The 13,405-nt window shown below is 43.4% G+C and overlaps 2 protein-coding genes across 6 annotated transcripts in view; one reads left to right on the top strand and one right to left on the bottom strand.

Annotated features, from left to right (window-relative positions):
- Nucleotides 1-7,441, bottom strand: part of KIF11 (kinesin family member 11) — a 29,469-nt gene extending 22,028 nt beyond the window's left edge. The window contains exons 1-2 of one of the 2 annotated variants that reach the window (XM_054071913.1): nucleotides 7,165-7,441; nucleotides 4,290-4,367 (exon numbers count right to left, since the gene is read on the bottom strand). Coding sequence is in view for 1 of the 2 variants with exons in the window: in XM_054071912.1 (XP_053927887.1) it covers nucleotides 710-789 (80 nt within the window). In the remaining variant the exon portion in view is untranslated. Of the gene's footprint in view, nucleotides 1-709; nucleotides 916-4,289; nucleotides 4,368-7,164 lie in introns of those variants that run through there. The other variant, XM_054071912.1, reaches the window with a different exon arrangement.
- A 339-nt stretch (nucleotides 7,442-7,780) lies between these two features.
- IDE (insulin degrading enzyme) overlaps nucleotides 7,781-13,405 on the top strand; it is a 63,658-nt gene continuing 58,033 nt past the window's right edge. For 2 of the 4 annotated variants that reach the window (XM_054071858.1, XM_054071857.1), the window contains exon 1: nucleotides 7,966-8,134. In XM_054071858.1, coding sequence (XP_053927833.1) covers nucleotides 8,031-8,134 — 104 coding nt within the window. In that variant the 5' untranslated portion in view covers nucleotides 7,966-8,030. Of the gene's footprint in view, nucleotides 7,900-7,965; nucleotides 8,135-8,738; nucleotides 8,857-13,405 lie in introns of those variants that run through there. The other 2 variants (XM_054071859.1, XM_054071860.1) reach the window with 2 other exon arrangements.

Here is a 13,405-nt window from a genome sequence, read left to right as displayed (position 1 = left end):
GCTTCACACCGGGAGCACACGTTTAGTAAGTGGGAAAGAGGGGTAACGGTTATAAGGTGGAAAGCGGAAGTTTTAGATCAGATATTAGGAAGATTTTTTTTCTCCTATGCAGGTGGTGAGGCCCTGGCGCAGGAAAGTTGCAGCTTCCTGTGGGAGCAAAGCCAAGTATACGGGAACCTGGTACCCAGCATATTAGAATAAACATTATTAAAAAGACCGGGTGTTCTGAACTGGACACACAAGATGACGCATCTTGAATGTGTGATAAGACCAGGCTGGGAAAAACTGCCTGGGAATAAGTGAACTGGAGATATGGCTGAGAACAGTCAGGAGAGCACAGAACAGGCAAAAACATCCTGGTTGTCTGAAGATCAGAAAATCAAGGAACTGTATAGAGATCTGCCTGAAGGAGAGAAGCCAGAGAAATAGTAGTAGTACGTTCTTAATTTGACTCCTGTATGGCATCCTGATTAAAAAGAATACGCTTAAAGAAACCTGCGAGGTCTGCATCTCCTTCCCCGCCGCGGCTGCCCGTTCCTCGGGGTGCCCAAGGCCAGGCGAGGCCCTTGGCGGCCAGCAGCCCACTGGCAGGGGAGGGTGGAACCGGGAGACCTTTAAGGTCCCTCCCGACCAGCCCCGCCACGATTCCCGGCCGCGAGTCTCGCGCGTTCGCCGCTCTCCCCGGGGCCGTGACCGCCCTCCCGCCTACCTGCAGCGTACGACCACTTGGATGTTCTTGCCCTTCTCCTCCTTGGCGCTCCCGCCGCTCTGGGAACTGAAGGAAGCCATGACGGAACCCGAAAGCGAGAGAGAGGCAGAAGGCAGCTGCAGCGCTTGAACCGCGCGCCGCGCCAGTCCGCGGCCAATCAACGGCCGCGCGCGGGGCACCACGGGAACGGCTTTCAAATCTCGACGCGCGCGCGCGCAGTCCCGCCCTTCACCATCACGTGACCGCCGGTGCCCCCTGCCCCGCCGTGACGTCAGACTCGCACCTGGGGAGGCGGGCCCGTCGCTGTCTGCCCGCAGGCTCGACGGCAGCGGGGCCTCCGCCGCTCTTGGCGTTCTTTAAGCCTCGCGTGGCTCTTGTAGCCTTTGCTCGCAGGTCGAGCCCTGTGGCCGTGCTTGCTTCCCTCCTCTGTCCCCCTGCCGGGCTCGCCCATTGGTTCGTGTTGTCTTTAAACGTCACGTTCAAAATCAGAGATGTGAGAGTGAATTTTGCTGCAGCTGATTTGTGTGTTCAATTATCTTGTAATATAAATCTGTCTTGTATGAAGAGATTATGAACAGGCTGCCCAGAGAAGTGGTTGAGTCACCATCCCTGGAGGTCTTTAAAAGATGGGTAGACAAGGTACTCGAGGACATGGTTTAGTGGCAGATGGGAATGGCTGGACTGGATGATCTAAGAGGCCTTTTGCAACCTATTGATTCTATGATTTATGATAATATGCAGACAATCTCCAGACATGGATGAATAACCTGAAAGAAAAAGCACTGGAAGAATAAGAGTTGCAAGAATTTATTGATATGTGTAATCATCTTGTAAGATGTAGCTGGTTTAGATCAAGAGATAACCTTCCTTAGGGCTGTGAGAATTTATTAATTTCTAAGATGGAGTTGTCTTAGGAGATAACCTGAAAGGAGTCTCCAGACGTGGTTAGATAATTAAAAAAGTAAACATTCTTTGATGATTTACATGGTTCTTTGTCTAAAACTAGTATCTATACCCACTGCTTTTGTAAGATGGGATACCTCTTTTAGAAGAGCATCAAATTCAGCATTGAACTATAAAAAAAAAATTATTGCCTTTGCTTCAAAGATTTTGTCCCTTTCAATAGTTTACCAGTGAATAAGTGTTTCTCACAGAGAGGAACACCTCGCCAGTGCCCAGGGCAGTGGAACCCTTACTTTGCCTGTTTGAAATAAAAACTACTATTCTATTTCTATTTGTGTGGCCACGGACAGCATTCTGTGTCCAGTAGGGCACCCTTGGGCAGCTCGCCCCGCGTTCGCAGCAGAACTGCTGGGCCAGGGGCCTTCTGTCCCTGCTCAGAGCGCTGCCCGCTGGGCCTTCTGCAGGCTCAACTCCAGCACAGCTCATCACCACCCACTGAATGTTACACCCAACTTCCCACGTACTGACAGGCTGATACTGCATATTCCAGTAGTGGGAAAATCCTACGTCAGAATGAAAATGAATAGTTAAAGGCTCAGGACAAAGAACAGCGGGTTCATCACATCAATCCTTTAATTTTGAAACCAGACCATGTGAATGAACCACGTGCCGAGTACAAGTATGCCTCCTCTTGCAAGCAGTTTCATTTATAACAGCCTAGCTTCTGTGTGACAGCTTCTTTAGGACAGTATTAAAAGCTTTGCTACTTGGAAATCTATGTCAGGTTAACAGGTCCTGTGGGTGAAGGGGCAGAAGAAGATGTTAGAGGAGATGTACCTGGTCTGACATGCCTTGTTCTCCATAGATCTGTTCTGGCTCCTACAGGCCGTCAGACTGTCATCTGCCTGGTGTGGCCTACAGTGCTTTGCTGTTGCTCTTCTAGGGCCAGTTGTTCTGGTTGCTGAAATTCAGATTACCCATCTATAATTTTGCAAGTTCCTCTCCCTTTTATTTTAAAGTTGACTGCTTTGAAACTTAAGCAAGAACAGATATTTGGAAGTTAGTAACCGCCAGGTGAATTACTCGCCTTCAACGTCAATTTTTAACCTTTTGGCCTAAAACCTAGAAATAAGGCAACAATTCTGTAGAAAAGGCTTTTTATATGCATAGACAACTAAGGAACCCATGTTTCTTAACAGTCTTGGAGCTTAACTTTCCAACTGAAATTAGTTTGGTGGGTTGGTATTACTAAGATACGCCATTTTTTTTTCCTCTAATGAAACACTAAAAATCACAATAATACATTTTCAGTTAAGTGAAGATTTAACCAAGTAGGAAAATTAATACAATAGTGATATCCACTGCAAACATATTGAGACCACCCTTATTCTTAGCCGCCTTTTGTATTTCATATGTGCAAAGAGAAAAAGTAATTCATACAGGCAACTGTGTAGGAGCTACTGCTGGACTGAAAAATCAAATGCAGGTATGTGAATATACTGAATCTTCACCTTTTGCTCTGTATACCATACAGATGATAGAAAAGAAGGCAGCACTGGAACACAACAAGTCTTTTCTTCCTATTGCTGCCTGTTTGTTCTTTTCTAGTATGAAAGTGTAACTCGCATTAGTCAGAATTTTGCTCAAAATATAAACATGTCCATCACAAACACAGAAGAAAAGATCATTCAAAGCTGTATTTAAATGTCAGTGATCTATTTAATTACTGGGAGTTGAATCTGGCTGGTGGCTAACTTTGCCATAGCCTTTGTAAGTGGAAAATACATATTTCTGGTAACCAATTTAGCTTACAAAGTGCATGCAGTCTAATAGCTGCAGCTTTGTTTTACAAGATAAATTTATAGTATAGGTTGTACATTTTCTTAGACTAAGTAGAGCCTAAAGATACTAATACAGTATAAACACTGAGTAACAGGGAGCTAGCATTTCCTAAGCAATACAAATGTGAGAAAAAAGAAACAAGAATTCTTCTTAGGATAGTCTTTAACAGTGTTGGCAGAATGACCTTTAAGAAGGCATGTACATCATCTGTAATAAATGTTTTATTTTTTTTAAAGAGAGACAAAAATATTACAGAAAAATAAGTGATAAAATAATACAACCGCCAATGTAATGACTTTGGTAGAGATTACTGATCCCCACTTATTGATCAAAATGGACAATTTTCCACTGATGCTTGCCAATAAGAACTCACAGTATTATAGTGATATCATAGACAATGCATGTCTTAAATATTTTCCTAGGATCTGTATTACATGACCTGGGTATAGGTATGGAAACCTGACAAATAGTAGAACTGTTGATACTAAACATAATTAGCCAAGAATTAAGTTTTAATAACAGAGAGAGATAATTTATACAAATTATAAGTTTGGGTGAGACTTCTTCAAGGCTTAGTAACACCTGTTTTGATTACCAACTTGCTACACTGTGTGTAAGTTACATTGAAATATGGAAAGTTTAATATTGTTTAATATTATCATTGACACAGGGAAAAAAATACTGATTAATTGCATACTCACTGTAAAGAGGAGATGACCTTCACCTCAGATGAACATAAAGCAATTTCTAGCCTTTGAACAGCCTGTCCCGTTGGCCAGTTATATTCTAAACTCTCTGTTGTTCCCATACAGAAAGTTAAACAATAAGGACTTACACACACAGTGTACTGGTATATTCTTGGCTGAGAATAGGGTTCTTCTCCTTTAATCAAAGTATCAGGATGACTGTTTTACTGTTAGAAACAAAAGAGATGATACAATAACTATCTTATTGAAAAAATATTGAAAACTACCTTTGTGAAAAATTAAGGACTCCGTGCATATATAATTGGTTAGTTGAATTGGTTTCAACTAACCAGGGAAAATACACAGAATAAAGGATCTCTTTTTCTGCATGTGTGCCAGATCACTGTCCGACACAGACACAGATGGTAGCGCTTTCACATCTTTTTATAGTTACAGTCACCATAATAAAAAAATCAACACCACACGCATTTGTGTATGCATTTGTGTAATTAGCTCAGAGTAAAGCTAATAATTTTCTATATGCCTACCTGTTTTTGGTTAAAGCATGCAGGTGGATGACACCCTTGAAAAGAAACAATGAATAGGAAAATAGGAAACATATAGATTTGACAGGACCCACTGAAATCAACAGGAAATGTCTCCTTGGTTTCTCATTACCTTTTGACTTTAAAACTATATTCTTTCAGTATTTTTATACCTAGAGCAGTCAACAGATAATCTCTTTTAATATAAGCCTTGTCATGAAATTGCCACTATTTATTTCGGGTTGGAAATAAAAATCAGGAGCTACACTTTTTTCAGCCCGAAGCCAGTTTGCTAGAAAGCCCTTTTATATACAATTATAATTTGAATTTAATAAAAAACTTTAGCTAGGTGGAAAAATATGCTTCCATTCAAAGCCTATCAAGGCTGTACTTGGCTTTTTACACTTGCTGCCTCTTCACTTTCAAGAGGAATAAAAAATACCAGATTTATTCTAAATTATTTGTAACCTGTCTAAGGATCATTTTTGCTGCACTGTACATTTATGTCACATACCCCGAAGAGGGATCTCTGCACTGCTACTCCATACGGAATTTTACTCCATGGGTAATTTCCATACTTACTGTAAATCATACTTAAGTTTATTTCATCTTTAGGACAGGACTTGTTTTTCCACTAGGGCAGATGAAGAAGGCAGGACTGAAAGCACCAGCTGTCTATGAGCAATTAAAGTTTCATGGGGAAGAAATCTTAGTTACTGGACTACACCGGGAAAGGAATTTTACTGAAAGTCCTTTTTACTTTTGCTGACGGTGTTGTCTTAAAACTATCTTTAAAAGATGGAAAAGATATCCAATACAGTGGATGAGTGTAATTTTGGCTAGTAGAAACAGAGAGGGGTTAGATCGTAAGAACCCAGTTTGCTCTGAATAAACATCAGTGCCATTGAATAGCCACTAAATAAGCTTACAGTGCATAAAACAGGTATAAAGTACAGTAGGTGTGACCTCTGTTGCACACTTTTGCTGCAATAGCTACAACAGTCAGCTTGCATGCAATACTCAGATGGATGAGGAGGTGTGATCTTTAATTACCAGAGCTACAGAAGCAGAAGTGCCTACATTAGATGCAACTATTAGCAGACCACCAAAGACTTGCTGGTGTAGTGTACTTTGCTTTCCCAGTGCTGGCTCTGTGTGTATCTTAAAGAAGATCTAGCAGTAAAGGCAGGATTTGTCAGAGCAGCTAAATATACCTCAGGCCAGCATTAGCTAAATATATACATTTGGCTACATTAGGCTAGCAAACTCTCTGTCAGGACCTGAAAAAGGAATAAACTGCCTGAAACTGTATACTTTTACAGGGTTCACCCCTACATAATAGCTGATACAACTTGTGCCTACAACTTTGTGTTAAGGATAAAGGCAGAATAATTTTATACTATAGGTCCAATTTAAAGAGAGTGACTCCAATTCACCTCTTAATCCCCCAGTTGCTTCAGAGAGGGAGGAAAGAGATCACAAAGAGGCACTCATCTGGCAGTGTGCTTTCTGCCAGACACAATGGGATTACCCTCTCTGATGCACTGGCAATGGCAAAGGGGTGGAAGTAATATTTAAGATCTCACGATTTATCCTGTCCTCTTTCCCTCTGGCCTGATTTTGACTTTTACATGTACTAGGAAATGGGAAAAAAACAGATTGCCTCAAACCAGAACCAAGTGAGGACAAAGATATCCTTCATTTTTGCAGGCGTTAACATATTGTGTTAAAATTAGGCTCCCCCACAGTTCTAAAACCAAACAGTTAATTTAGGTGAAAGCTACCAACTGCCTCGCTCCAACCAGGATTAGTTAAGCTGAGAGACAGTTCTGCGTCTAAACTGAGGCCAGAAGTGTGGGTGTACTTGATGTAGACAAAAATGCTTTAAACCGTGCAGCTCAGGTACTGGTAAATGCGTCTCTATGGCAGCGCAGACCTCAGTGGAAGCCAGCAGCTGAATGTCTACTCAAATTCCCTGACAGATTTTGTTGACCATATGGAGCAGTGTGCTGCCACTTCTAACTGCTAATTTGACCAAAGCTGACTAGTTTAAAGCTACTTGCAATACCAGTCCCATCTTTGGCTGCAGAAATAACCTTAGCTAATTCGTCAGGTCATATCTTTCTACCGTCTTATGGCACGAGGAGGTTTCTGTTAACTTCCAGCTGCGAGATTCTACCTGTAATAAAAAGCAAGCAGTGGGGAAGCTGAAATCAGGCATTAAATGTAGCACATTGAGGATTTTTTTTTTAGCTTTGAGAAATAAGACATGTGAAAGTAGATACACCTGAAAAAGCATATTAATAGAAGTGTAAACAGCAGGGGGGTTGGGGTGTGTGTGGTTTGGGTTTCTTTTGCCTAGGAATTAAGACAGCTGGCCAGAACCACGATGTTCTCCCGGGGAGAACCTACCAAGAACAAAAAAAAACCCTCTCCAGAAAACCAAACACAGGGAGTTGTGACAGGAGTCCGGCCTTACCCAGCCTTGCACCGGTAACCCGTCCTGCACGGGGAGGGCAGAGCGAGCGAGAGGGAAGACTTTGACGTCCGCTGCCCAGGCAGAACTGCAATCTCTGCCGCTGGCACCGCACCGCACCCACTGCGCTCCATTACGAGCCGCCTAATTACCTTTTGTGTCGCCTCTCGCCGGCAGGGACGCGGACACCGGCCGGGCGGCTCCCCGCTCCCCTGCCCCGCTTGCGGCTCTGACACCCCATCCGGCCCCTCCCCCGGGGGGCTCTGTCCCCCCTCAATCCACCTGCACCCAATCTGCCCCCCCAGTCCGCAGTCGTCGTCCCCCGCGGCTCCGACACCCCCCCTCCGCCGCCCCCCTACTCCCCCCTCGCGGCCTTGACCTCCCACCCCGCGGCTTTGCCCCCTCTGCCATCCCCCTGCTCCCCCACTCCCCCGCCGCCTTCCCCCTTCTCCCTCCTCCCGACGGCTCTTCCCCCCTGCCGCCCTCCTGCTCTGCCCTTCGCCTCCCCGCCAGGCGGTTCTGTCCCCCTCCCCGGTGGCTCTGCCCCCCCCCCCCCCCATCCACCGCGCCCCCTCCCCGCGGCTCTTTCCCCCCGGCTCTGCTCCCCCCGCCGCGACGAGTGTCTCCCCCGCTCCCCGCCCAGCCGCCACCCCCTCCTCCTCCTCCTCCGCCCCCTCCCAGCGGCCGCCCCCGCCGCAGCCACATCCCCGGCAGCGCAGGCGGCTCCCGCAGCCCCAGGTACGGGCCCGGCGGGGGCGGCGGGCAGCGGGGAGGGGTTGCGGCCGGGCGCGGGGCGGGGGGGGGGGGTGGTGCGCGGCAAGATGGCGCCGCCGGGCAACGGCGCGCGCTGAGGCGAGCGGGGCCGGGGCATGCGGCAGCGGCTGCTTCCTGCGCTGAGGCGGGCTCTGCTGCGCTCGCCGACACCCTGCGCCGCCCCGCTTCTATCCTGCTGCCGGCGGAGCGGATTCCACGGGTACGAGGGCGCGGGAGGCGCGGGACCCCTGCCCCGAGCGCCGCCTCCCCGTGGGGCCTGGGAGGGGGCAGGGGCGGCAACGGGGCCGGTGTGGCCTGATGTGGCCTGATGTGCCTGAGGGTCCGGGGAGGCCCGGGGGAGCCTCGAGCGGCGCCTCCACCGCCGGGAGCACCGGGGCCGCTTTGTTGGGCTTCCCCTCTCCGCCTGCCCTCAAGGAAACGTGGAATTTTCGCGTTGGTTAACTTTTGTTGCTTTCTTAACCCATAAAGATATATAAAAAAAGTTTAATTTTCTTAAGAAGAAACTAGTGTAGAGTTGGGCGAAGTTGTGAGGGGCAGCGGGAGAGCTCGGCCCGGCCGCCCCGGGGCCGGTGACCCGCGCACCCGCTGGGCAGAGTGTTTCCGGGCAGGGAGCTGGGCGAGGGAAAGAGGCTGAGCTTTGCCTTTCATTCTGTAACGCTGTAGCTGTTCTCTTAATGGCAAAACCTATATTTAACGCCGCAAAAGTAAGAGACGTCAAAAGTAACATCTTTTTGGGGACGGAAAAGTGAGTTCTGATGACTCATGCCGTCAGCGCTCGCGTGTCAAAATACGGATGCGCCCTGACTGTTGGTAATTGGTGACTGTGCTCCGGAGTGGTAGAGGTGAGCCCTAGTGTGTGTGCCGAGCCAGTGCTATTCTCGGGCTGTAGTTTGTCCTGATACATTACTCCTCTTTAAACAGGTAAATATATGCGGTGTTTGAACGTAACGTTATATATGTGAGTATATGTTAAGTTTGTCATGTTTTGTTTTCATACTGCTCGTAACCGGGATTTAATCATAGAATCACAGATTGGTTTGGGTTGTAAGGGACCTAAAAGATCATCTAATTCCATGCCCCTTGCGATGGGCAGGGACATGTCCCACTAGAATAATTCAGTTTATTTTAATTGTGAATTGGGATTTGCAGAAATAATGATGCAGTGAGAACAGGCATAGTGCTTTCATGTAATTATTTTTTTTTTGTTAAGATGGCAAACGTGAGAACTAAAATAATCTTTTATTCAGTTGCATATTCCCTGTTTAAGTTTTTCCTGAATTTTGTTCGTATTTTCATCTTTTTTCAGCTTTAAATATTTCTTCTCATGTAATTTTTAACCTTTATCTGCCTGTCAAGTTGCAAGATAATTTCTCAGTTAGAACTACTTGTCTCCCCCTTTTCATCTCACTTACGGCATTGAAATTATCTGTTCTTACTTTGCACATGAATACAAAAGTAGTTCCCTACCCTGTTACGTCCAGAAGAAGAAGGAGGGAAGGGACAAAAAGTTCATTACCTCCAGCGTTTCACGGAACTGGAAGTTGTTAGGCCTCTAGCTAGGGGTCATTGCAAGTTGTCGTAGAAATCGTTTACTAAAACTATTGTCAGACTATTTGAAAGATCACTTGTTTGGTTGATATTGTTAATACATTAATTCTATCGTATTAGACCGTATTATAACAACTTTGATATATGGATTATTTAACAAGGTAAAAATCAGAAAGTTTTTTATAAAAAAAAATGTAAGGGAATTAATCAGTTATGTGTCTAGTTATGTATCTGCTTGGTCTGTCATTGGGTGTCTTTACGTTCTCTGCATTTGTGATATCCATAAGTTGATAAAATATGGAGCTTGTTAGAAAGCTATAGTGAACAACTTTCAAATTAGGTCTGACTTTCTGCAGCTTGTTTTTAAAATGAGTCAAAAGTATACGTTGCCTGAACAATTGAAATGGAAAAAAATGCTGTGACGCTGAGAGTTTACTTACAGCATTAACAGTAGAACTGGAATTTAATTGTCCAAAATTGTAGAAAATAAACCACAAAATAGGTCAACAGTCAGGACTTTCTTTGTTGAATACACCGCTGACTCTTGCAAACTGCTCCTTGTTACAGGTCTGTTGGTTATGTCAAAGCTCTAGTGTTAGGTAAACAATTGCTTTTAATGTGGGATTATAGCACTTTTCATGAATCAGAGCTCTAAAGTTCTTTCTGTTTTTGTTGCCAGATCAGATTTGCTTGCCAGTTCGCTCATCTTTCTGTGTATTTCATGTTGTTATGCAGTATAACTGAAGTTTTAGTTTCATCTTGTTTTTTTAATTCAGACCTCACAAGTTTTTCTTTTTGAGGGTATGAGACAGATGGTAGCATAAAGCGTTAAGTGAGTTGGCTTTACAAAGATTGTTGGGTAATCTGATGTGCTGCTTGTAGATAGAATGTATGAAATACACATCAAAATACAGTTGGAATAAAGCACGGAGGTCTCTCCTGTAGCATCCAGCCTAGCGTGTTAAGGGACGCGCACTAGATATTACTGCAGTTGTGGACCAAGCCCTGCAGCTGTAGGGTGGTGGAGAAAAAGCATCAGGGAGGGAGGACTGGCTTGCAATATTTGATATGGAAACCAGTTAATTGTATTGAATATGTTTCTGAAGAAAATGAGTAAAATACACTTTGAAGTAGCTGGTCACATGGCACAGAAACTGATCTTCTCAGTCTCCTTCTTAGCACACAATTTGAGATTTTAGTGGAAATAACAATGCAAGCCAAAGTATTGTGCCAGTTTTGTGAAATCATTTTGAAGATCCTGGATGATCATAACATCTAAAGATTAAAACCAGCTAATTACACTTACACTTATATTTGAAAATGAGTCAGTTTTTTTGGTAATGAAATGCTTGAAAATGTGTTTGGAATTTGCCTAATTTTCATCCATCTTGTAGAAAACTGAAGCAAAGAAGTGCTAGATTAAGATTAATTTCAGTTGTGAGTGGGGTTTTTTTTTTTTTAATTTCTGGTGAACCTGGATAAAACTTCTTTACCCTGGAGAGTGTTTTCATGAATTGTTTGGGACAATTTTTGGAGCAATAAGAAAAGCTGAAGTGGTTTAGAAATTTTTTAAAACTTATTATCCTTTATTGCTGTGTCTGAAATCAGATGGTAGAAAAACCTGCCTTTTTGTTTGACTTTTTAACCCAGTGCTTTGGAAACTGTGGGATGGTCAAGTTAAGGAATGTAGTTTTAGGGCAGTAAATTAACTTTATGGCATCTTGATTGTGTGTCCCATCCTGTTTGACCAACATAGGACTACTGAAAACATACATCATCTTACTAGTCAGGCCAGTTGCTCAGCTGGGGCCTGATCTTATGTGTGAAGCTACCAGTGCCCTTGTTTTTGCCAAGTTCACAAATGATATTTTCTGATTGATGCTACTGGTAATTCCTGTACGCTGGTGTTAGAGTTTCTACTGTCATGTTGGCAGTGAAACCTTCAGCAGACCAAGTTTTACTGCTGTGATCTAGGAGCTGTTGAATCTGGACCCTCTGGGAATAAGAGCAAGGCACCATGGTTTGAGGGGAATTTTCCAGGTCAGTACAGACTTGGCAAAAAGCTGCAGACTGAGATTCTGAAAATGCTTTAATTGTAGCAAGACTTCAGAATTTACTCAAAATGATCTACATAATAAAGCCGTGTAAATATTCATCAATTTCAAACTTGCCTGATTTGGCGTGATTATTTGTTCCTAATAACTTTGTAGCACTGATTAAATCATTGTGGGTCTTTATAGGTGGAGCTTTTGCGTATGAAGTAATATACTGAATTCCTGATGAGTTTAAAAGTGATAAAACTTGTTAACATTTTTGAGCAGTTTGTCTACTTCTGCAGTTTATCTGCCTATGTATGCAGTCAGATTTATTTAGATCAGCATCAGGAATGCGTTGAGATCGTATACATTCTCAAGTTTCGTGACAAGTAAATTCACAGAAGATTGATGCTTTATGGATGTTGAATGATGTGAACTGTTTTAGTCTCTAGATGTGTAAAAGAATGATTGCTAGTTTTGTCTGTTGTAGCCTGAAAGAGTTATAAGTAGTCTCTTGAAGTATCCGTTATGCTAATGGTCACCTGAATTGATTCTACTCCTTGTTTGTCTGATAGAGGAAAAAACCTCTACTGCCTACAGATCAGTCTAAGAAATAACTTTTGTAGCATACAAGTGAATTGAGAGGTTAAGAGGAGGTGGATTGTTGGTTGACTTACTGGTAACATCACTGTTACACATACAAGAACGTCATAATGACATTGAATTCTACTGTTGTCGGGAGGAGAGCTAGGTGCGAGGGACAAAGAGGAGGGGTGAAGACCTGTGGAAGAATGGAGATTTTTATTGTTGCAAAGCCTTGAGCTTGCAACTAAAGAAGTTCATGGACTCTTCCAGAGTACTCGACTCAGTTCTATTATCCCTCTAAGAAAGATAAGAAAACTCTGGCTGGTGGCTCTGCAACACTGAGCCTCCTGCCGAAGCACACAGCACCTCTTCCACTCCAGGCACTGGCAGCTGAAGAAATCTCCATGCAAGTTACTAAGAACTGTAAACCAAGATGCATTAGTAAATAATACAGCCAACATGTTTTCAATGGTTTTGGCTCAACAAAGGTTTCACTTCACTCTGGTAAATGGTTGGCAATTAAGTTAGGAATTAAAAAAAAAAAAAGACCCAAACTAAAAAGGAAATGCATATAAATAAACTACAGAACTTGGAACAGGTGCAAAGTGTGAGATTGAACATTACTGTAGTCTTTGTGTAGTTTCAAAGACACAGAACTTGAATAACAATTGTGTTGCAGTCAGAATAACATATTGAGTATAGTCAAAAGACCAATGAAACATGAATTGAAAATAAGGAGCTGGAAAGGAGGAGCAATTCAGATCCTGGTGTGTGCAAGTGTCAACTTAAGTAAGCATGTTGCAACACTCACAGGTGTGTCCGTAGAATGAATTTGTCTTCAGTTGCGTGAAAGGTTCGAGCCTACACTAAATTTTAAGGCAACTGATGTAAACTGAAAGCAAGGATCAAAATCTTCTGAGCTGTTGCTTTTCATCTGGTTACTGCAAACTGATTAGTGTTTACAGCCATTCATCTGGCTCAGACCCCTGCACCAGGATTTGACTTAAATATGTGCAGCCTGTCATGGGAAAAAAAAAAAAAAAGTCCTGAAAAGTGCTTTAGAGTTTGTGCTTTGGGGGTCACATTTTTATTAGCTACTTACATTCTTGCATTGAAGCAACCCTCAAGAGTTTCTGTTAATTGGGTTTTGAACATGATCCTTTAATTGTTCCAACATTAAACTTAGATTTGACTAGACTGGCTAATTTTTAATTAAAGTAAATTTTCTAAAATAACTTTGAAAGATCAAAATAGTTAGACAGAATCATATATCACTTAATCCCCCTCTGTAATACTCTGGT

This window comes from Cuculus canorus, chromosome 7, assembly GCF_017976375.1.
Source record: "Cuculus canorus isolate bCucCan1 chromosome 7, bCucCan1.pri, whole genome shotgun sequence".
Lineage (NCBI taxonomy): Eukaryota > Metazoa > Chordata > Aves > Cuculiformes > Cuculidae > Cuculus > Cuculus canorus.
Note: the sequence above shows the minus strand (reverse complement) of the source record. Positions and strands in the feature narration are given on the sequence as shown.